The sequence below is a fragment of the Thamnophis elegans genome, chromosome 14 (assembly GCF_009769535.1).
Source record: "Thamnophis elegans isolate rThaEle1 chromosome 14, rThaEle1.pri, whole genome shotgun sequence".
Lineage (NCBI taxonomy): Eukaryota > Metazoa > Chordata > Lepidosauria > Squamata > Colubridae > Thamnophis > Thamnophis elegans.
Genome location: NC_045554.1, coordinates 18,213,361 through 18,230,338, shown reverse-complemented (window position 1 = coordinate 18,230,338; position 16,978 = coordinate 18,213,361). Strand labels below are relative to the sequence as shown.

Sequence of the window (16,978 nt, the reverse complement as noted above, 5' to 3'; positions counted from 1 at the left end):
AATCAAAGAGAATATTTGCACCTCAGGGTTGAAATGAGATGTTCTCTCTTCCTCTTTCCTCTTCCTCTCTTCTCTCTCTGTCTCTCTCATCCTCTTTCTCTTTGTCTTCTCTTTCTTTTCCATTCTTCTGTCACTTTTTCTCTCCTTCCTTCTCTCTCCTCTTTGTCTCTTTCTGTCTCATCCTTTCTCTTTGTCTCTCTTTCTCCTTCTTTCCCACTCTTCTGTCACTTTCTCCTTCTGTCCCTTTCTGTCTCTCTTCCCTCTTTTTTCTTCCTCTCTTCCTCTCTCTTACTCTTTTATCACTTTCTCTCTACCGCCCAACCTGTCCCCATACTTATCTTCGACTGATCATTTTTGCAATAATTTACCTTCTTTTCTAAATAGGCACAGTTCCCTTACTGGATCCCTCGCTCACTCAAACACACACACACACACACACTCACACTCACACACTCATGCACAAAACCATTTTTCTCCATTCCAATTCAGATCCTATAGATCAATTGCTCTGTGAAACATCTGTGAAAAAAATTCAGGTGCTCAGACATGAAAATGTGCCGCCCAAACACTACTTTTCTGCACACACTGAAAAAAAATTAGAGGGAACATTGCTTCAGGTCCCCCACTGCATGCTCTCCCCCCTCCCCTGCAGATGCAGTTCCATTAAGGACAACACATTGAACGTGGTTTGTGAACTAATAGCGAATCCATCCGGTGGTGGCGCTGTCCATCTCACGTTATTCTACGTTACCAAGAAGTAGACTGTGGTCTACTTTCAAATCCCTTAATAAAGTCCAAATATTTGGACCACAGCATTTCCCTGACCCACTAATTTAGTCGCTTTATCAAAGAAGGCCAGAAGATTTGTCTGGCGGGATCTGTTTTTAACAAACCCATGCTAGCTTCTTTTAATGGCTTTGTTCATTTCTAGACGCTCGCAGATCCATTGCTTGATCCTCTTTTCCAGGATTTTCCCAGGTATCGATTTGAAGCTAAATGGTCTGTATTGGATCCCCTCCCCCCTTGTAGATTGGAACCACATCAGTTCTTCCTCAGCCCTCGGGCAGTTCTCCTGTGTGCTCCAGGAGCTTTGAAAGATTCTGTTCAGTTATTCAGAGATCACGCCTGCTCTCTCCTTCAGAACTCTGGGATGTAATCCTTGTGGTTGCGGTACTTAAACTCGTCTAGAGTGGATAGGTGTTTTGTTACCTATTTCTTGCCTTTTTTTGACCTGCATTCCTGCTCTATCTCACTGTGCTGCTTTCGGTACATTGGGCTATTCATCCCCTCCCATTTGCCTGAAGACAAATGAAAAGAAGAAATTAAGCAGTTCTGCTTTCTCCATAGTGAGGGGGGAGGAGTATCCAGAGTGGGTTGACCTTGTCCTCTCATGATTGGATGAGTCAGATAAGCTCTTTGGGCAACGCCCCCTGGCCAGCAGGACTTCCCCATATTTTGACTCATCCACTCACTGGAAAGGTTGCACCACTCTGGACCTCCAGTAATTTACAAAGGATTAAGGAAAATAAACTTGGACCCGGTGAATTCTGCCTCCCTACATCGGGCACAGCCGCCTCCTGCAAGGACTGGACTGCCACAAGCCCACTGGGGCGGCACGCTGCCCTGGCCACTGAGTGAAACGGAGTCACTCAGTGAGGACCTTTGCCGGGCACGCAGGAGGACAGGGCACATGCTTCCTAGAGGCAAGCCCTTGCTGCAGAGGCTTCTCAGGAGCAGGAGCGCTCCTCCGCTCCCCTCGGGTTGAGCCACGAATCACGGGTTGTTAAAACGCCCTGGAAAGCCTGCGCTGGCAGCTATCACCAGTGAACAAGGTGAGAGCCGGAGAGGCTCAGAAAGAGCTGCAGGAGGCAGGTGGAGGCAAGTGAGACACCTTCCAGCGGCAACGGCAGCCGCATGGCAAGCCTGCAAAGGCAAAAACCATTTCCATGTGCTCCAGCAAAGAGGAGCCTTTTGAATTTGGAGCCGGGGGCCATCTTGAAACCATGTGGTCCAAGATGGCGGTCCCCAGCAGCTCAGAGGAGGCCGGATGAATCACAGAGGCAGCTGCCACAAGGCTTGCAGGAAGAACCCCTCCCCCAACCTGAGAACTCCTACCCCCAGGGCTTGTCCTCCGGTGTTACAGCAATCTTGCCTAACGATGTATGCAAGCCCATTTCTGTCCCTTTTCTGACTGCCAAGTAACAGGAGAAGGCTTCCCCCTTAAGAACACTCTTTTAAGTAGGAGAAAGAGAGGGGGGCGAGAAGGCCCTCAGAAGGAGGCTGGCCAGCAGCTCTTAGTAGCACAAGGTGTGTTTTTTTGTGGCTAATTCTTGAGGGCGGGGCTATGGTATTTGCCCCGCAGAGCCATTTGGGAAGAAGCGGGAGGAGAGGCCCCACGTGGTCCAAGCCGGCAGCCCCCTGCAGCCTGGAAAAACACAAGCAGAGGTGGGAGGAGTAATCAGCCCGGCTGCTAAAGGCTGCAGCTCCCAATGGAGGGACAGAAGAATCTCCAATCAGGTTAGAGATTACCCCTGAAGGCCTTCCAAGGGTGGGGGTGACTAGGCAAAGAGCAAAATGCAATGCAATACAATTCTATGCAATACAATAGCAGAGTGGGAAGGGACTTTGCAGGTCTTCTAGCCCAACCTCCTGCCTAGGCAGGAAATCCTATACCATTTCAGACAAATGGCTATCCAACAGCTTCTTAAAAACTTCCACTGTTGGGGCATTCACAACTTCTGGAGGCAACTTCTGTTCCACTGATTAAGCGTTCCAACTGTTAGGAAATTTCTCCTCAGTTCTAAGTTGCTTCTCTCTTTGATTAGTTTCCATCCATTGCTTCTTGTTCTGCACTCAAGTGCCTTGGAGGATAGTCTGGCTGCCTCTTCTCTGTGGCAACCCCTGAGATATTGGAACACTGCTATCATGTCTCCCCTAGTCCTTCCTTTCAGTAAACTAGATCTACCCAATTCCTGCAACCGTTCTTCATAGGCTTTAGCCTCCAGTCTCCTGATCCCCTCTGTTGCTCTTCTCTGCACTCTCCCTAGAACCTCCATATCCTTTCTACATCATGGTGACCAAACTTAATGCCGAATTCCAAGTGTGGCGTTACCAAGGCCTTATAAAGTGGGATTAGCACTTCACTGGAGCTTGATTCTATTCCTCTGTTTATGCAGCCAAAAACTGTGTTGATCTTTCTGGCAGCTGTTGCACACTGCTGGCTCATTAATGGGTTGTCCACTAGGACTCCAAGATCCCCTTCACAGTTACTACCGTGGAGCAAGGTATTCTGTACCTGTGCACTTCATTTTCGTTGCTAAAGGTAGAACCTTACTTCATTGAATCTCATTTTCTTAGGCAGTGCCCAATGTTCAAGTGTATCAAGATCCTTCTGTATCTTTAGCCTGTATTCTGGAGTGTTGGCTATTCCTGCCAGCTTGGGATCATCTGCAAATCTGATGAGTCCCCTCACCGATCAGCATTTAACAAACAGAGAGCTAACAGTCATTCTGGCTCCTTATGACCGCTTGAGATAACAGCAGTACTTAAAGAAACAGTACTACTATCATGGCATATATATTGCTAACCCAACTGTTAGCTTACACACCTAACACCCTAATTCAAATCACTGATGAAGATGTTGAAGAGTACTGGGCCCAACACAGAGCCTTGGGGTACTCCACTGCATTCTTCCCTCCATGAAGAGGCAGTTCCATCAAGGAGTACAGGTGTGTGCGGTTCGTCAACCAGTTACAAAGCCATCTGGTGTGACTATGTCTAACCCACATTCTTCTACTTTATCTAGTAGTAGGTTATGGTCTACCTTATCAGGACTTGCTGAAGTCCAAGTTAACTATATCGATGGCATTCCTATAGTCCACTAGTGTTTTCACTGTATCTAAGAAGGCAACATGGCTAGTCTGGCATGATCTGTTTTTGACAAACCCAGGTTGGCTTTGGGCTCTTGATCTGTTTTTCTCCCTTTCTGAAGAGGGGAACCACATCAGCAATCCTATAGTAGTTCTCCGGTACTCCAGGATCTCTGATAGATATGGTTCAGTTGTTTGGAGATCTCGTCTGCCAGTTCCTTCAGATCCCTAGGGTGTAACCCATCCGGTCCTGGGAATTGGACTTTGGCTAAGGTAGACAGGTGCTCACTTACCATTTCTTCCCTATCTCATCTTGGGTTCCTAATCTGATTTTTGGGGTGCTGTTCTTGATAGGTTGGACTGTTTTATCCCTTTGGGTAAAGACAGATGCCAAACATGAGTTAAATAGTTCTGCCTTACCCCTGCTGCTTGTCACCTTCTGGCCACTTTCTCCCAGCAAGGAACTGTTTCCTTAATCTTTCTTGTTTTTAACATGTGGGAAGATGCCCCCGTTTGTATTTTATTTTATTATCGTTGTTGTTGTTGTTATTATTATCATCATTATTATTTTACCTTTGCAGCAGGCCTTTCTTTATTGTGAGCCTTAGCTTTCCTCACTTTATCTTTACATGCACTCTAGAGGCTGACCATTGAACTCCGTCTGTGTTTACATTCAGAATATCTCTGCGCTAATCCTAGCCATAGAATCATAGCACCCTTATGGCCGGGAGAAAAAGGGTCAGACAGGCCGGTCCCCAGGCCAGAACCCACCACAAACTCAGAATGGGATGTCCGACTATGAGAAGTCGCAGAAGCACCTCAGATAGCCCACGATCTTAGACAGCATTCGCTGAGGGCAGAACATATAGCAGGGGTGGAGAACATTACAGCCGACTGGCTCAGCCGGACCGAGGTGGACAATTTGGAGCGGAAGCTGCAGCCAGCAATCTTCGAGGAGCTGGCGGAGTGCTTTGGACGCCCGGAGGTTGACTTATTCGCTACGCCCCTCAACGCTCAGCTCCCGAGGTTCTTCTCCAGGTACCAGACACGGGGGGGGGGGCAGAAGGGGTGGACGCTCTGTGAAGCCCCTGGCCCAGGGGTCGTCGGTATGCCTTTCTGCCCTTACCCCTGATCCCCAGGGTCATATGGAAAATCCTTTGGGAGGGGGCGGAAGGGGTTCTGTTGGCGCCTCACTGGTCCTGGAGGCCGTGGTTTGCAGATCTCCAGACGCTTTCAGTGGAGAGGCCCTGAGGAATCCCCCAAGAGAGGATATCCCTCAATCGGGGGTCACTTGAGCACTCAGACCCTCAATGGCTCCAGCTGACTGCTCGGCTCTTGAGCGGAGCCTCCTGGGGAAAGACCTCTTCCCCCCCAGGGTGATGCAGACTATCCAGACTGCCCGCGCACCCTCCACAGAGCGTATCTATGGCTCCATGTGGCAGGCCTTTGCCTCATGGTGTAACTCCCTGGGGTACAATCCTATCCAGGCCTCAGTGCCTCAGATTCTGGACTTCCTCCAGGCAGGCCGGGACAGAGGGTTAGCTCCTAACACGATTAGGAGACAGGTTTCAGCCATCTCGTCAGTTCTCCCGTGTGGCAGGAGCCAGAGCTTGACTCACCTCCTATGGTCAGGCAATTCCTCAAGGGGACTTCCAACCCCAAACCGCACACGGTGTTCAGGTACCCTTCCTGGGACTTACACAGGGTAGGGGACGCTCCAACAGGCTCTCCATTTGAGCCTTTATGAACAGTTTCCCTTAAGTTCCTGACTCTTACGGTGGCCTTTCTGGTGGCCATCACCTCCGCCAGGTGGATATACGAACTGCAAGCCCTGTCCACCAGGGAGGATCTCTGCGTCTTCCACCAAGACAGGGTGGGGTTACGACTGGATCCGTCCTTCATCCCCAGGGTGGGACCCTGCTTCCATCGAACCCAGGAACTGATTTGCCCACTTCTGTCCAGACCCTTCTCACCCATTGGAGAAGTGGCACACTCTGGGCATAAGGAGGGCTCTGTGGATTTACCGCAGGAGAACCAGGACAAACAGGAAATCGGAAGCTTGCTTTGTTTCCTTCCAACCAGGTCCTGGGTAACGAGGTGACTTCCACCACAATAGGCAGGTGGTTGCGAACCTGCATTGCCACTGCATACCAATCGCAGGGCTTACAGACACCAATCATATCACAGCCCACTCCACGCGGAACGCAGCCACATCCACGGCCTGGGCCATGCAGACATCCCTGGCCGAAATCTGCAGGGCAGCCACGTGGGCTTTCCCCTCTCCCTTTGCTAGGAACTATAAACTGGACTCTTGCCTTGGCAGAAGCCTGTTTGGCCACAGGGCATTGCAGGCGGTTCACAGGGCGGGGCCCACGCCTCAACTGGCATGAGGGGGGACATGGGGCCTCAGGGTTTTCTCTCCCTAGGATTGTGCAGGCTTTGGTACGTCCCACTCTGGATACTCCTCCCCCCTAACTATGGAGAAAGGGCGTTGGTACTTACCTGATACGCCTCTTCTCATAGTGGGGGGAGGAGTATCCAGTCCCTCCCTGACTATTTTTGTACGACTAAGTGTTGTTTTATGAAGTTATATAAATATTGATGTCGAAGACGATAAGGCTAAGAACTGAATTAAGAGTCTGGAGTGAATGGTGCAACGAGTCGGATGGAGCTCTTCGTCAAATATGGGGAAGTCCTGCTGGCCAGGGGGCATTGCCCAAAGAGCTTATCTGACTCATCCAATCATGAGAGGACAAGGTCAACCCACTCTGGATACTCCTCCCCCCACTATGAGAAGAGGCGTATCAGGTAAGTACCAACGCCCTTTCTCCCTGCTGCCTGTCTCCACCTTGCCATCTTTGTTTGTTTGTTTGTCAAACGTACAAGATAACAAGTATATGAACATAAACATGAACAAAGGAAGTAAATATAGATAAATGGGGACAATAGGACAGGGACGATAGGCACGCTGGTGCGCTTATGCAGGCCCCCTTTACGGAACTCTTAGGAATGGGGTGAGGTCCATGGTAGACAGTTTGAGATTGATGCTGTGGGGGGATGTAACAACGGAGTCAAGTAGAGCATTCCAGGCGTTGACCACTCTGTTGCTGAATTTTCTGCAGTCGAGTTTGGAGCGGTTTACCTTGAGTTTGTATCGATTGTTTGCCTGTGTGTTGTTGAGGTTGAAGCTGAAGAGGTTGTTGACGGTCAAGACATTATAGCAGACAATTTTGAGTACTTCTCCCATTAGTGGACCTTTCCTACCTTTTGACATTTTCTTGTTCCTTACATATTGAAAGAAACTTTTTTGGGGGTTAATTCTGGCATTGCATTTCTTAGTTCATTGTGAGCGTTCGTTTTCTGACTCTGTTGTTGCAGATTTGGTATATTCGCTGGAATTCTGCTCTAGCTCCATGCCCCTCTTATTAGTTGGTTTCCAAGTGGTCTAAGGAAACCAGGAGCCTCCCATTCCAGAATTGGGACTTCTTGAAAGGATTCTGCAAGGGTTGGTTCTATTAGTTTTGTTTGCCGCTGTAAGTGATCTAAACGTCTATGGAGATTGTCAATCATCCAGGCCATGGTTGAGCCAAGGTGCTTCCCCCCCCCCCCCCCCCAACTCAACTGGACTGTCTTGGTTTTTTCTTTGAAAATGTTTTGCTTCTCATCCAAGAACTGAAGAAACTTCTTGGATGAGAAGTAAAACCTTTAAAAAAAAGTTAGGTTGCCTTTTGTAAAAAGCATCTTTGGGACTTGCAAGTCATTGGACATCTGAAGGACTTCTGCTAGCTATCTGGCCAATTTCTTGGAGAGGTTGAGCTTAATTGGAGGTGGAGGGATATTCGTTTTTTATTTTATTTTAATTTCATACATATAACCACAAGTATATCATTACATCTGAACAGAATTATTTTTGTGTGTTGTCCACTCTTATATCATTCCCTCAACTCAGAACAGCTGTCATTTGCTTTTCTGCTTTCAATACATCATATTATATCCTATTTCAGTGCCGTCCTATCTCCTCTCCCTCTCTGCTCTTCCCTACCTCCTTTCTTTCCTCTACCATTCCTCTCTTCTCTACTTCCCTTTCCTCCTTCTAGGTGTAGGGATATTCTGAAGGCTCTGGTTTTATTCATGCAGCTTGCTAAACTTTGGGATGGGGGGAGGCTGGGGGATGGGTATTTCTGCAGCAAAGTCAACCCTTTTGCTTCTGGGGGAGCAGAGCACACCGGATGCGCAGAGAACCTAAGTCTGGTTAAATTCTGTTCTTCATGTGTCGCAGATTGTAATCTTTTTGTGCTCATCAGTTTAGAGTACAGGTAGCCCTCGACTTAACAAAAAGTTCATTCAGTAACCATAACAGTGGCACTGAAAAATGTGACTTATGGCCATTTTTCAGTTACCACCTTTGCAGCATCCCTATGATCTCGTGACCAAAATTCAAGTGCTCGGCAACTGGTTCATATTTATGTCCGTTGCGGTGTCTCAGAATCACGTGATCCCCTTTTGCCGACCTTCTGACAAGCAGACTCAATGGGGAAGCCCGATTCATTGAACAACCATGTTGCTAATGTAACAGCTGTGCCAAGGAAGGTGACAATGTGGGGCAAAATTCACTTAGCAGTTGCTTAGCAACAGAAAGTTTGTGCTTGCTTGTTGAGGACTACCTGTATCTTTGGGCTAGAGAAGGTTGGCTTGATGGCGAGAGGAAGACCTCTCTGAACAGATCCCCGGGGAATCTGTGGGGCACTTCCAAAACCCTCTCCAGCTGTGAGCCTAAATCCTGATGAGGATGCTGTAATTCAGCAGCCCCCAACCTTTTGGGTACCGAAAACCAGTTCTGTAGAGAGCGTTTTTCCCCGTGGACTGGTGATGGCTGGGTCTTGCATGCTGCCAAGGTGGCGCAGTGGTTAAATGCAGCACTGCAGGCTACTGCTAGATCAGCAGGTCAGCGGTTCAAATCTCACCGGCTCAGGGTTGACTCAGCCTTCCATCCTTCCGAGGTGGGTAAAATGAGGACCCAGATTGTTGGGGGCAATATGCTGACTCTCTGTAAACCGCTTAGAGAGGCCTGAAAGGCCTATGAAGCGGTATATAAGTCTACTGCTATTGCCTGTACCAAACGGGTGGGCCTTTGCTTCCTTGTGTGGCCCGGTTTCTGGCATGCCATGGCCAATGCCGGTCCACGTACCAGGGTTTGAGGACCCCTGCTCTCTAATTGACCTTTTGCTCAGCACCCAGAAGCTCCAAGTAAGCGCAGTGTCCTCTCGTGAAGGGTGCACATCTGCTATTTGTATTAAGTTGCCTCCAAGAGCAGAAACCTCTATAAGGGTTCCAAACTGTAAACGATTCACTGGTGATGTGGTCTAGGGTGATTTTGTGGATTCACATCAATGTGGATGTCGAGGGAAAACAGGCATCTTTTGTTTTAGCTTCTCGCCCCACTTAGAGCATCTGTAGGCTTCTGTTGTGGTCCCCCAGCGCCCAGCAGAGGTAGCGGCAGATTCAGACAATGAGGAGGTTGGGGAGGAACATCGACCACATGGGGCCAGGGCCGTCTGAAAGTTATCAGATGCCTTTGGAGTCAGACATCAGTGAGGCAGACGAACAGCTGGAGCCTGTTCCCTGTGTGCGCATTTGCAGAGTGGCCAGCCAAAGGGAATAGTTAAGGAACAAGTGACAACTTGGGAGTGAGACCACAGGTGGATGGTGAATGACCCCTCCCATAGAGAATAAAAGAGGAGCAAAAGGGGAGGGGTGTTTGCAGGAGACAATTACTGTATTTTTCAGAGTATAAGACGCACCGGAGTATAAGGCACAGCAAGGTTTTGAAGAGGAAATTTAAAACAAGTTTTTGCACTCTGCAAACCTCCCCCAAACGGCCCGTTTTTTGTCAAAAATAGGGCACGGATAGCCTTTAGGAAGCTTATAGAGTGCTGCTGGGGGGCGGGGAACGGGCCGTTTTTCGCTCATTTCTGTCTTCCCCAGCCCCCAGGAGCTCTCTGGAAGCCTCATACAGACTCTGCACAGCCATTATAATGAAGGGGGTGGCGTTTCAGGATGCAAAAAATGCTGTATTCAGTGTATACCAGATTTTCAGACTCTTTTGAAGGAATTTCAATGACAATGACAATAAAGATTATGCTTATACTCTGAAAAATACGGTAGTTCATTTCTGCATTCTTGTCAAGTATTGGGCGTTTGAAAGATCTTGGCCTGGCCGCTCTCCAAGCCTAAGAAAGGTCGTTGATTGTGAACTATCTTGAAAGACTGTGGGAGAGGAAAGACTTTGCTGGAGAGGAATTCACTGTAAATTATATAAAAGGGGTATATCGGGATGAGGGCTTGGCTTCGTGCTGCTGGGGGAAGCCTGGGTCAGAACCGCTTGGTGGAGAAAGCCTGGCTCCCAGAGCGTCCTAATCCCTTCTTTCCTTCCCCCCCCTTGCAGGTCTCAGTGGCGCAATGGCCAGCATCAGCGTCCGCTCGAGCACCCCGGGCTCCCCCACTCACGTGAGCAGCGGCTCCAACGGGAGTCGAAGGAGAAACGGACTCCATGATGTTGACTTGAACACTTTCATATCTGAAGAAATGGCACTCCACTTGGACAATGGTGGAACTAGAAAGCGTACCTCAGCCCAGTGCGGTGATGGCATTACGGACTCCCCGACCCATAAACGCAACCGTATGATCTAAATGGCAACAATTGTTTTCACCCTCCCCCCCGCCCCTTTGCTAAAAACAAAAAACAAAAAAACCCCGCCCACTGGTGCTCATCCGCCCACTGGGAAAACAAACTTGAGGTTCTCCCTTCGCGAGTCACACAAAACATGGCCATAAACGAAAGAATTACACCCGGAGGGCAGACTCCTCTCGAACCTCTATGCCTTTCCTCAGAGTAGATTCTTTAGCAAGAGGATTTCCAACGTTGTGTAGTAGCTAGCAAGCTCATCGCAGGTTAGATCACACATCCATTCCAAGGCTAAAAGTGACCTTACATGTACTCTTAAAGGGAAGAAAGGAAATATCAGACATTTTATTTGGTTATAGAATGCTTTTTGTCCTTTATTTCTTGCTGTGTTTCAATCTTTGCTTCAACAGTATTGCCACTTTAGACAACAGCGTCAACAGCGTGACTTGGCAAGCAAGACTCACATGCTTCCTTTAGAGAGAGAATATATATATATATATATATATATATATATATATATATATATATTTGTTCATTCTTAAATATATTAATATTTTCCTTTTGAAGCCTACTAGACACATAATTTTCTATTTAAACAAGTGTACACATTATAAGCATTGGCTTGTGTCCATTTTTTAAAAAATTTACAAAGCAGTTGACAGCCGGGAGGTGATGTAAACAGGTTCCCTGGTGGTGATGCGGCAGAGACTTAAGTCATTATGAAAAGTTTGTTTGTTGGGGTTGTGTGTGTGTGAGCTCTAAAGCAGTTGCCCCCAGGCTCCCCTCTTCCACTTGCCCCAGGAATGTCCACCTGGAAGGTTTTGAATGGATTGCTTAAGTCAGCCAGCTGAGTATTTTGAGAGTCGGAGGAATGTGTTTTGTCACTGGGAGGAGATGTGATTTTGGGTAATAGAGGTACGTATCCTACCCTTCCTCAGTGTGCAGGGAGAAAACTGGGTGGGTAGGAAATGTATATTTTTTTTAAAGGGGGTTTGGCCTTTGTTTCTTCCCATCATTCTGGTGTGTGTGTGTGTGTGTGTGTGTGTGAGGTTTGAGGGTGTTTCTTTGACATTTGGGCGAGACGGAGAACCTCTTGTCCCCTGAGAGGAAGGTCTGTTTTGGGGGGCCTGAGTGCCGAGGGCTGCAAAATTAAGCCGGACCCCAGTATTGGGGTTGAGCTGGCCAAGCCTTCCATTACCAGCAGAGGGAGGGTAATGTTGGTATAGCAAAAGGAAACCACCGTTTTTGAGTCAGGTATGTGACCCACCCACCCATCAAGCTACCTTGAGAAAGGTAAAAGGGAGAGGGCCAGGACATAAGGGCTGGGTCCAAATTCCCCTCCCTTCCAATCTTGGCACACAGATCCTCCTTTCTGGGTAGCTCCAGAGGCCTGTTGCCTTTTTATCAAAGGAAATAATTGTAACAACTCCCGGAAAGCCCTGGGAGTTTGAAAATGGTAGCTTAATCTCCTCCATTCTGGTGCCCACCAGGTGTGTTTGGCTACAGTCCCTTCGTCCCTTGCCTTCTGGCTGAGGATGATGGGACCTCTAGTCTGCCTCTGCTGCAAAAGGGCAGTTTGCAGAGTTTCAAAATAGCTTTGGAACCAGATTCCCCTCGAACGTTGCTTGACTGGGCAGCTAAATGCACTGTAGGATTCTTAGTTTAGAAGCCTCTTCATTGCCCCTTCAAGTCAGATGTTTTCTCCCAGATCTCTCGTCTCTCCCAAGGCTTCCTATTTCTCTTCATTTGGGAATGGTGGTGTCAAATCCATGGAGACCTGTCTAAGCAGCAGAAGTCCTTGCAATTGGGTGTTTGTGTGTGTGTGGGCTACTTCAAGAAGGATTTGGGCAACAGTAAGGGGACCTGTTGAATTGCGCACCCTTGTTTTTGCCTTTAGAAAAAAAGTGCAGTGTGAAGCACAGGGTACGCCAACTTTAAAAGGCCACGGATGTTCTCATTTACTTCGTGGATATTTTTTAAAAAACCAAAACACTGCTAATTGCATCTTGAAAGTTAAAAAAAAATGACTACGAGAATTTAAAATTATTTTCCAGCCTCGAGTCTCCGGTTGCATTTATCTTTTAAATGTTCTTTTGAAAGATTGCCAGTGCAGCTCATGGATGGCTTCTTGATTTCATGAGAGAATCCAGACTGCAGGGTGTCTGGGTGGGGTGGTTCTTTCGTGGTTCAAAGAAGCATTTCTCTCGAGAATTAAAGCACTTAAATGTTGATGGGTGCAGGATTAAGATTAGTGCAAAAAGATTTTTTTAAAAATTCTGCCCAAAAAACAAAATAAAAAACAAAGAAACGAATAAAATTGTAACCGTTCCACCCGACTAGTGAGCAGAGCCATCTAATAATACTCAGACAGACAGAAGGAATTGGCCTGGCATGGAGAAAGGAGACCTTGGGCCACTGATAAAACGCACAGACTCCTTGATTTAAATCACCGGTGCACTGAATGAGTATGGAGCTTTGCTGAGGGTTTTTGGTCCCTGCTTTCTCCAAAGTAGTTACGAGCCCAGCCCAAAATGCTTAGACAGGTGGTCAAGGTTGCTTCCCAGGTAGACTGATAAAAGAAGGGAGCCTGTAGCTCTCCATGTCTGTGTGGAATTTATTCCACTCCCCCCTTCCTTCCTCTTACCAATTAGACTAGAGTAACTCTTCTGTGCTTCGAAGCTTTGCTTTCAGTCTAGCTCCTCTGAACAAAATTATCTGAGCATTTTTTTTTTTAAATGGTGCCATCTTTTTTTTTTTTTTTTTTTGGCAAAGAGAAAAAAAACCACACACACAACCTAGGCTTGGATAATAAGCTGGCTGCCCTTATAGTCTGTGTGCTTGTAAAGCTTCAACTTTTTACTTTACTGTTTTTTAAAAGAAAAAACAAACTCTATTTGCTGTCAAAAATGTTCACTCTCCTGCCAAAATAATCATCATCTCGATTGCATGATGGCCCTGTAAGAGAAGTGGGTTGTGTCACAAGCAAATTTCCTTATAAAAGCTGGGCCGTGGAATAGCCCCAGAGGTCTCTCCTTTAGACAGGTGCCTTTGGGAAAGACTATAACTCTTTGGAAGCAGATCCTGTCTAGTACTTAAGGTGGAGTAGAGAAATATAGTCTCTCGCAGTTCAACTTTTTTATTTGATTTTATCTGACATGATTGGGATGCCCTTCTGGTGATACTCGTCTCATTCTGTTTTTCCTTGTAAACCAAACTTAACATGAATGTGGGGCAGATTTTACATATAGTGTATCCTGCATTGAAGCTGAGCTTGGCTTGCATATTACTAAAATCCAATTTTTAAATATTAAAACACTTGAGCTATAGTGAAGTAATGCAAAGCTGATTCTTCCCCCCTTCCCCCTCCTTTGTTTGAAATGGAATTCCTGCAAATCTTCAAATGTGACCTTGCTCTGCTGGAGAAATAGATACCTTTTTAAAACCGTAATAAAATAAAATAAAATAAATTGACACCGCCTGCTTTGTTTACTTTCATTGTTGGAGCCAGTCAGAGGGGAGCTGTCATTTGAGGTCTGCGGGGAGTATTTGGGGGGCAGGGGCTGCGAGCTGCAATGGGGGGGGGGGGGCACATCACATACTGGGACTGGCATTTTTTTGTGTTTTTCTTGGGTTGGTGTGATTATAGCCTTCGTTTGGATGACTAATCAAGTGCTTGATCATCACCTTCATTTAACAACCTCATAATCGCTAGCAGGGTGGAGTCAGGGCAACTGAATGGAGCTAGCAGAGTGTTTTAATGGCCGGCTGCCCTTCCTGTCGCCAATGTGGAGCTTTGTTCAGCCGATGCATTCTCAGTGGTGCCAACTTGATCCCGGGGGGGGGGGGGATCCAATTGGAATGGATCTTAATTTTTTCCCCAACCTTGGCAGCCTGCAAATCTCTGTCTGAAGTACAGGTACTCCTTGACTTATGGCATTTCAAAGTTACAATGGCACTGAGAGAAGTGACTTATGGCCGTTTCCCACACATCCATTGAGCCACCTCCATGGTCACATGACCAAAATTCAGACTCTTGGAATGTGACCACGACAGGTTGCAATGTCTTGGGGTCACGGGATCACTTTTTGCAAGTCAATGGAGAAGCCACAAGTTGCAAAATGTGGCAAAATTCATTTAACAAAAGGTCTCAGCAACAGAGTTTTTTGGCTCAATGCTGGTCGTAAGTCGAGGACTACCTGTACGATGGGAGCCTCGGCCAACCCAAGCAATGGAAGGCTTTGGGTCCCACATGCTTTACTGTTCATGGAGCAGAAGGAGCTGCTGTGGGAAGCGACCTTTGTGATTCTAGGAACTATTTATGTTGGCATAGATCCAGCAAGCATCCTGGATCAAGATTTTTAAAACCGATTGAATATCACAGTTTTCGTTTTCACATTCCGGGTAAATTGCATTATAAGCTAGGTGGCCATAAGAACCAGAAACCTAACTCTCTGGAATGGAAGCTCAAATATCCACCTTCAGTGCGTTTGGGCAGTTCCCAGGATTTGCATGGATGTGACCTCGGCTTTTTTAAAAAGAGCAGACATGTTTCACAGCAACCCTCGCTTTTGGGCAACATAAAGGTTGCTCCTGAAAGTGGGAAGGTGAGCCATATCAAATGGGCTTGTTATGACAATTGCTAGGATACAGCTATGGTGGCGCAATGGTTAGAATGCAGTATTGCAGGCTAATTCTGCCAATTGCCAGCAGTTCAATACACACTGGCTGAAGATTTGAGCCTTCCATCCTTTGGAGGTGGGTAAAATGATCCCAGATTGTTGGGGGTCACAGGCTGACTCAAATGCTTAGAGAGGGCTGAAAAGCAGTGTGAAGTGGTATATAAGTGTGATTGCGATGATAACATCCTTATAGGCTCTCCAGAAGCTACCGTAACCAAGATAGGTACAATGGCACCTTGACTGGGGAACTTTCGGAATTGAAGTCTGCATATTTTCAAGTTGCCACGGTTGACAAGCACTGCTCTGGAGAGGCATCCTGCATAAGGCATATATTTTATACACACACAAATACAACAGACATATTTACAAGTTAGTACCTCAGGTTGTTGGTGGTAGGCTGTTGGTTTGAGCTTCGAGCTTGGCAATTTGGTTGCAAACGTTTTGTCACCATTCAAGGAGTCCTCGTCTGTGATTTAAATTGTTCCCGTCTGTCAGTCTTTGCATCACTTTTTATGAGTTGCAAGTTTCAAACTTCAAAGCGTGCTAAATACCCCACTATCCTGTCAGAGCTGAAGAAGCTTCTTGGAGGAGAAGCGAAATGCCTTTGAAAGAAAAGAAAAAAGTCCAGTTGCCTTCTGAAAAAGCACCTTTGGGGCCCTACTTTCAATACTATTTAATGCCATTTCTTATTTTACCATCTGCTTATTAGTGAGAATAGACATTATTCTCAGGTACTCAAATTTCTAGGCTGAACCTAAGGAAAATCTGCTTCCTTGGAACTGTTTTGGATTTTACAGGTAACTGAAGAGGTTAAGGGAATTGCCAGAAAATGGAATGTCTAAATATCTGCAACTGCCACAGGGCCTTGCAATGAGCATCTTGGACAACCCCGATTGAAGGGGTTGTTTGGACAACGCTGGGTTGTCTAGAAACTTCACAGGCAAACTGTAAAAGCAGAGATATTATCTGCTGAGAACAATGTAAAATCACAGCTGCCATTTCTTCAGCTGCTCTTGGCCTCCATAAGCACTGAGTTCTGCCTAAGAACCTATGCTGCATGTGCCACATGGAGCACACAGACCCTTCTCTGGGCACGTGAGCCAGTGCCCAACTCAGCTCCACCGGGCATGCACGCACGCCTCCTGCCGGCCAGCTGATTTTCAGGTCTCTGCCACGCATGTGGGAGATGCGTATGGGGAGGGGGTCATGTGCATGCGCAGGGAGGAGTGTGTGTGGGGGGGTATGGGGCGCCGTGGCACGACATAAGCACGAACGTCAAAAGCGCGCCGACAAAACCGCGGCGCTAAAACCGCGATGTCAAAAGCGCGCCGACAACAGCGCGCCGACAAGCGCGATTTAAGTTAAGGTAAGGTTTAGGGTTAGGTTTAGGGTTAGGTTTAGGGTTATTTTTAGGGTTATGTTACAGCGTGCTTCTGTTGGCGCGCTGTTGTCGGCGCGCTTCAGCGCTCATTTGTCGCCGCGGTTTTGACGGCGCGGTTTTGTCACCGCGGTTTAGTCACACACGCTTTTGTCGTTCACGCATTTGTGGTGGAACCATGGGCCGCATCCCCCTGTGGCCCATTTTTGGTCCCAGGAGGCTTCAGGGAGGCCTGTTAGGCCCAAAATGGGCACCGGGGGTGTGTCGTGTGCATGCGCGGAGGGAGTGTGTGTGTGTGTGTGTTGCATGTAGCGGTGTCATGCACACATTGCTTTGTAGGTGTGGGCACACACGTGCACACTATCGT

General features: G+C 47.3%; 1 protein-coding gene across 2 annotated transcripts in view; it reads left to right on the top strand.

Annotated features, from left to right (window-relative positions):
* C14H16orf72 (chromosome 14 C16orf72 homolog) overlaps window positions 1-14,025 on the top strand; it is a 50,148-nt gene extending 36,123 nt beyond the window's left edge. Inside the window, exon 4 of one of the 2 annotated variants that reach the window (XM_032230451.1) lies at window positions 10,315-14,025. In XM_032230451.1, the coding sequence (XP_032086342.1) occupies window positions 10,315-10,559 (245 nt within the window). In that variant the 3' untranslated portion in view covers window positions 10,560-14,025. The remainder of the gene's footprint in view (window positions 1-10,314) is intronic. The other variant, XM_032230452.1, reaches the window with a different exon arrangement.
* The last annotated feature ends 2,953 nt before the right edge of the window (window positions 14,026-16,978 follow it).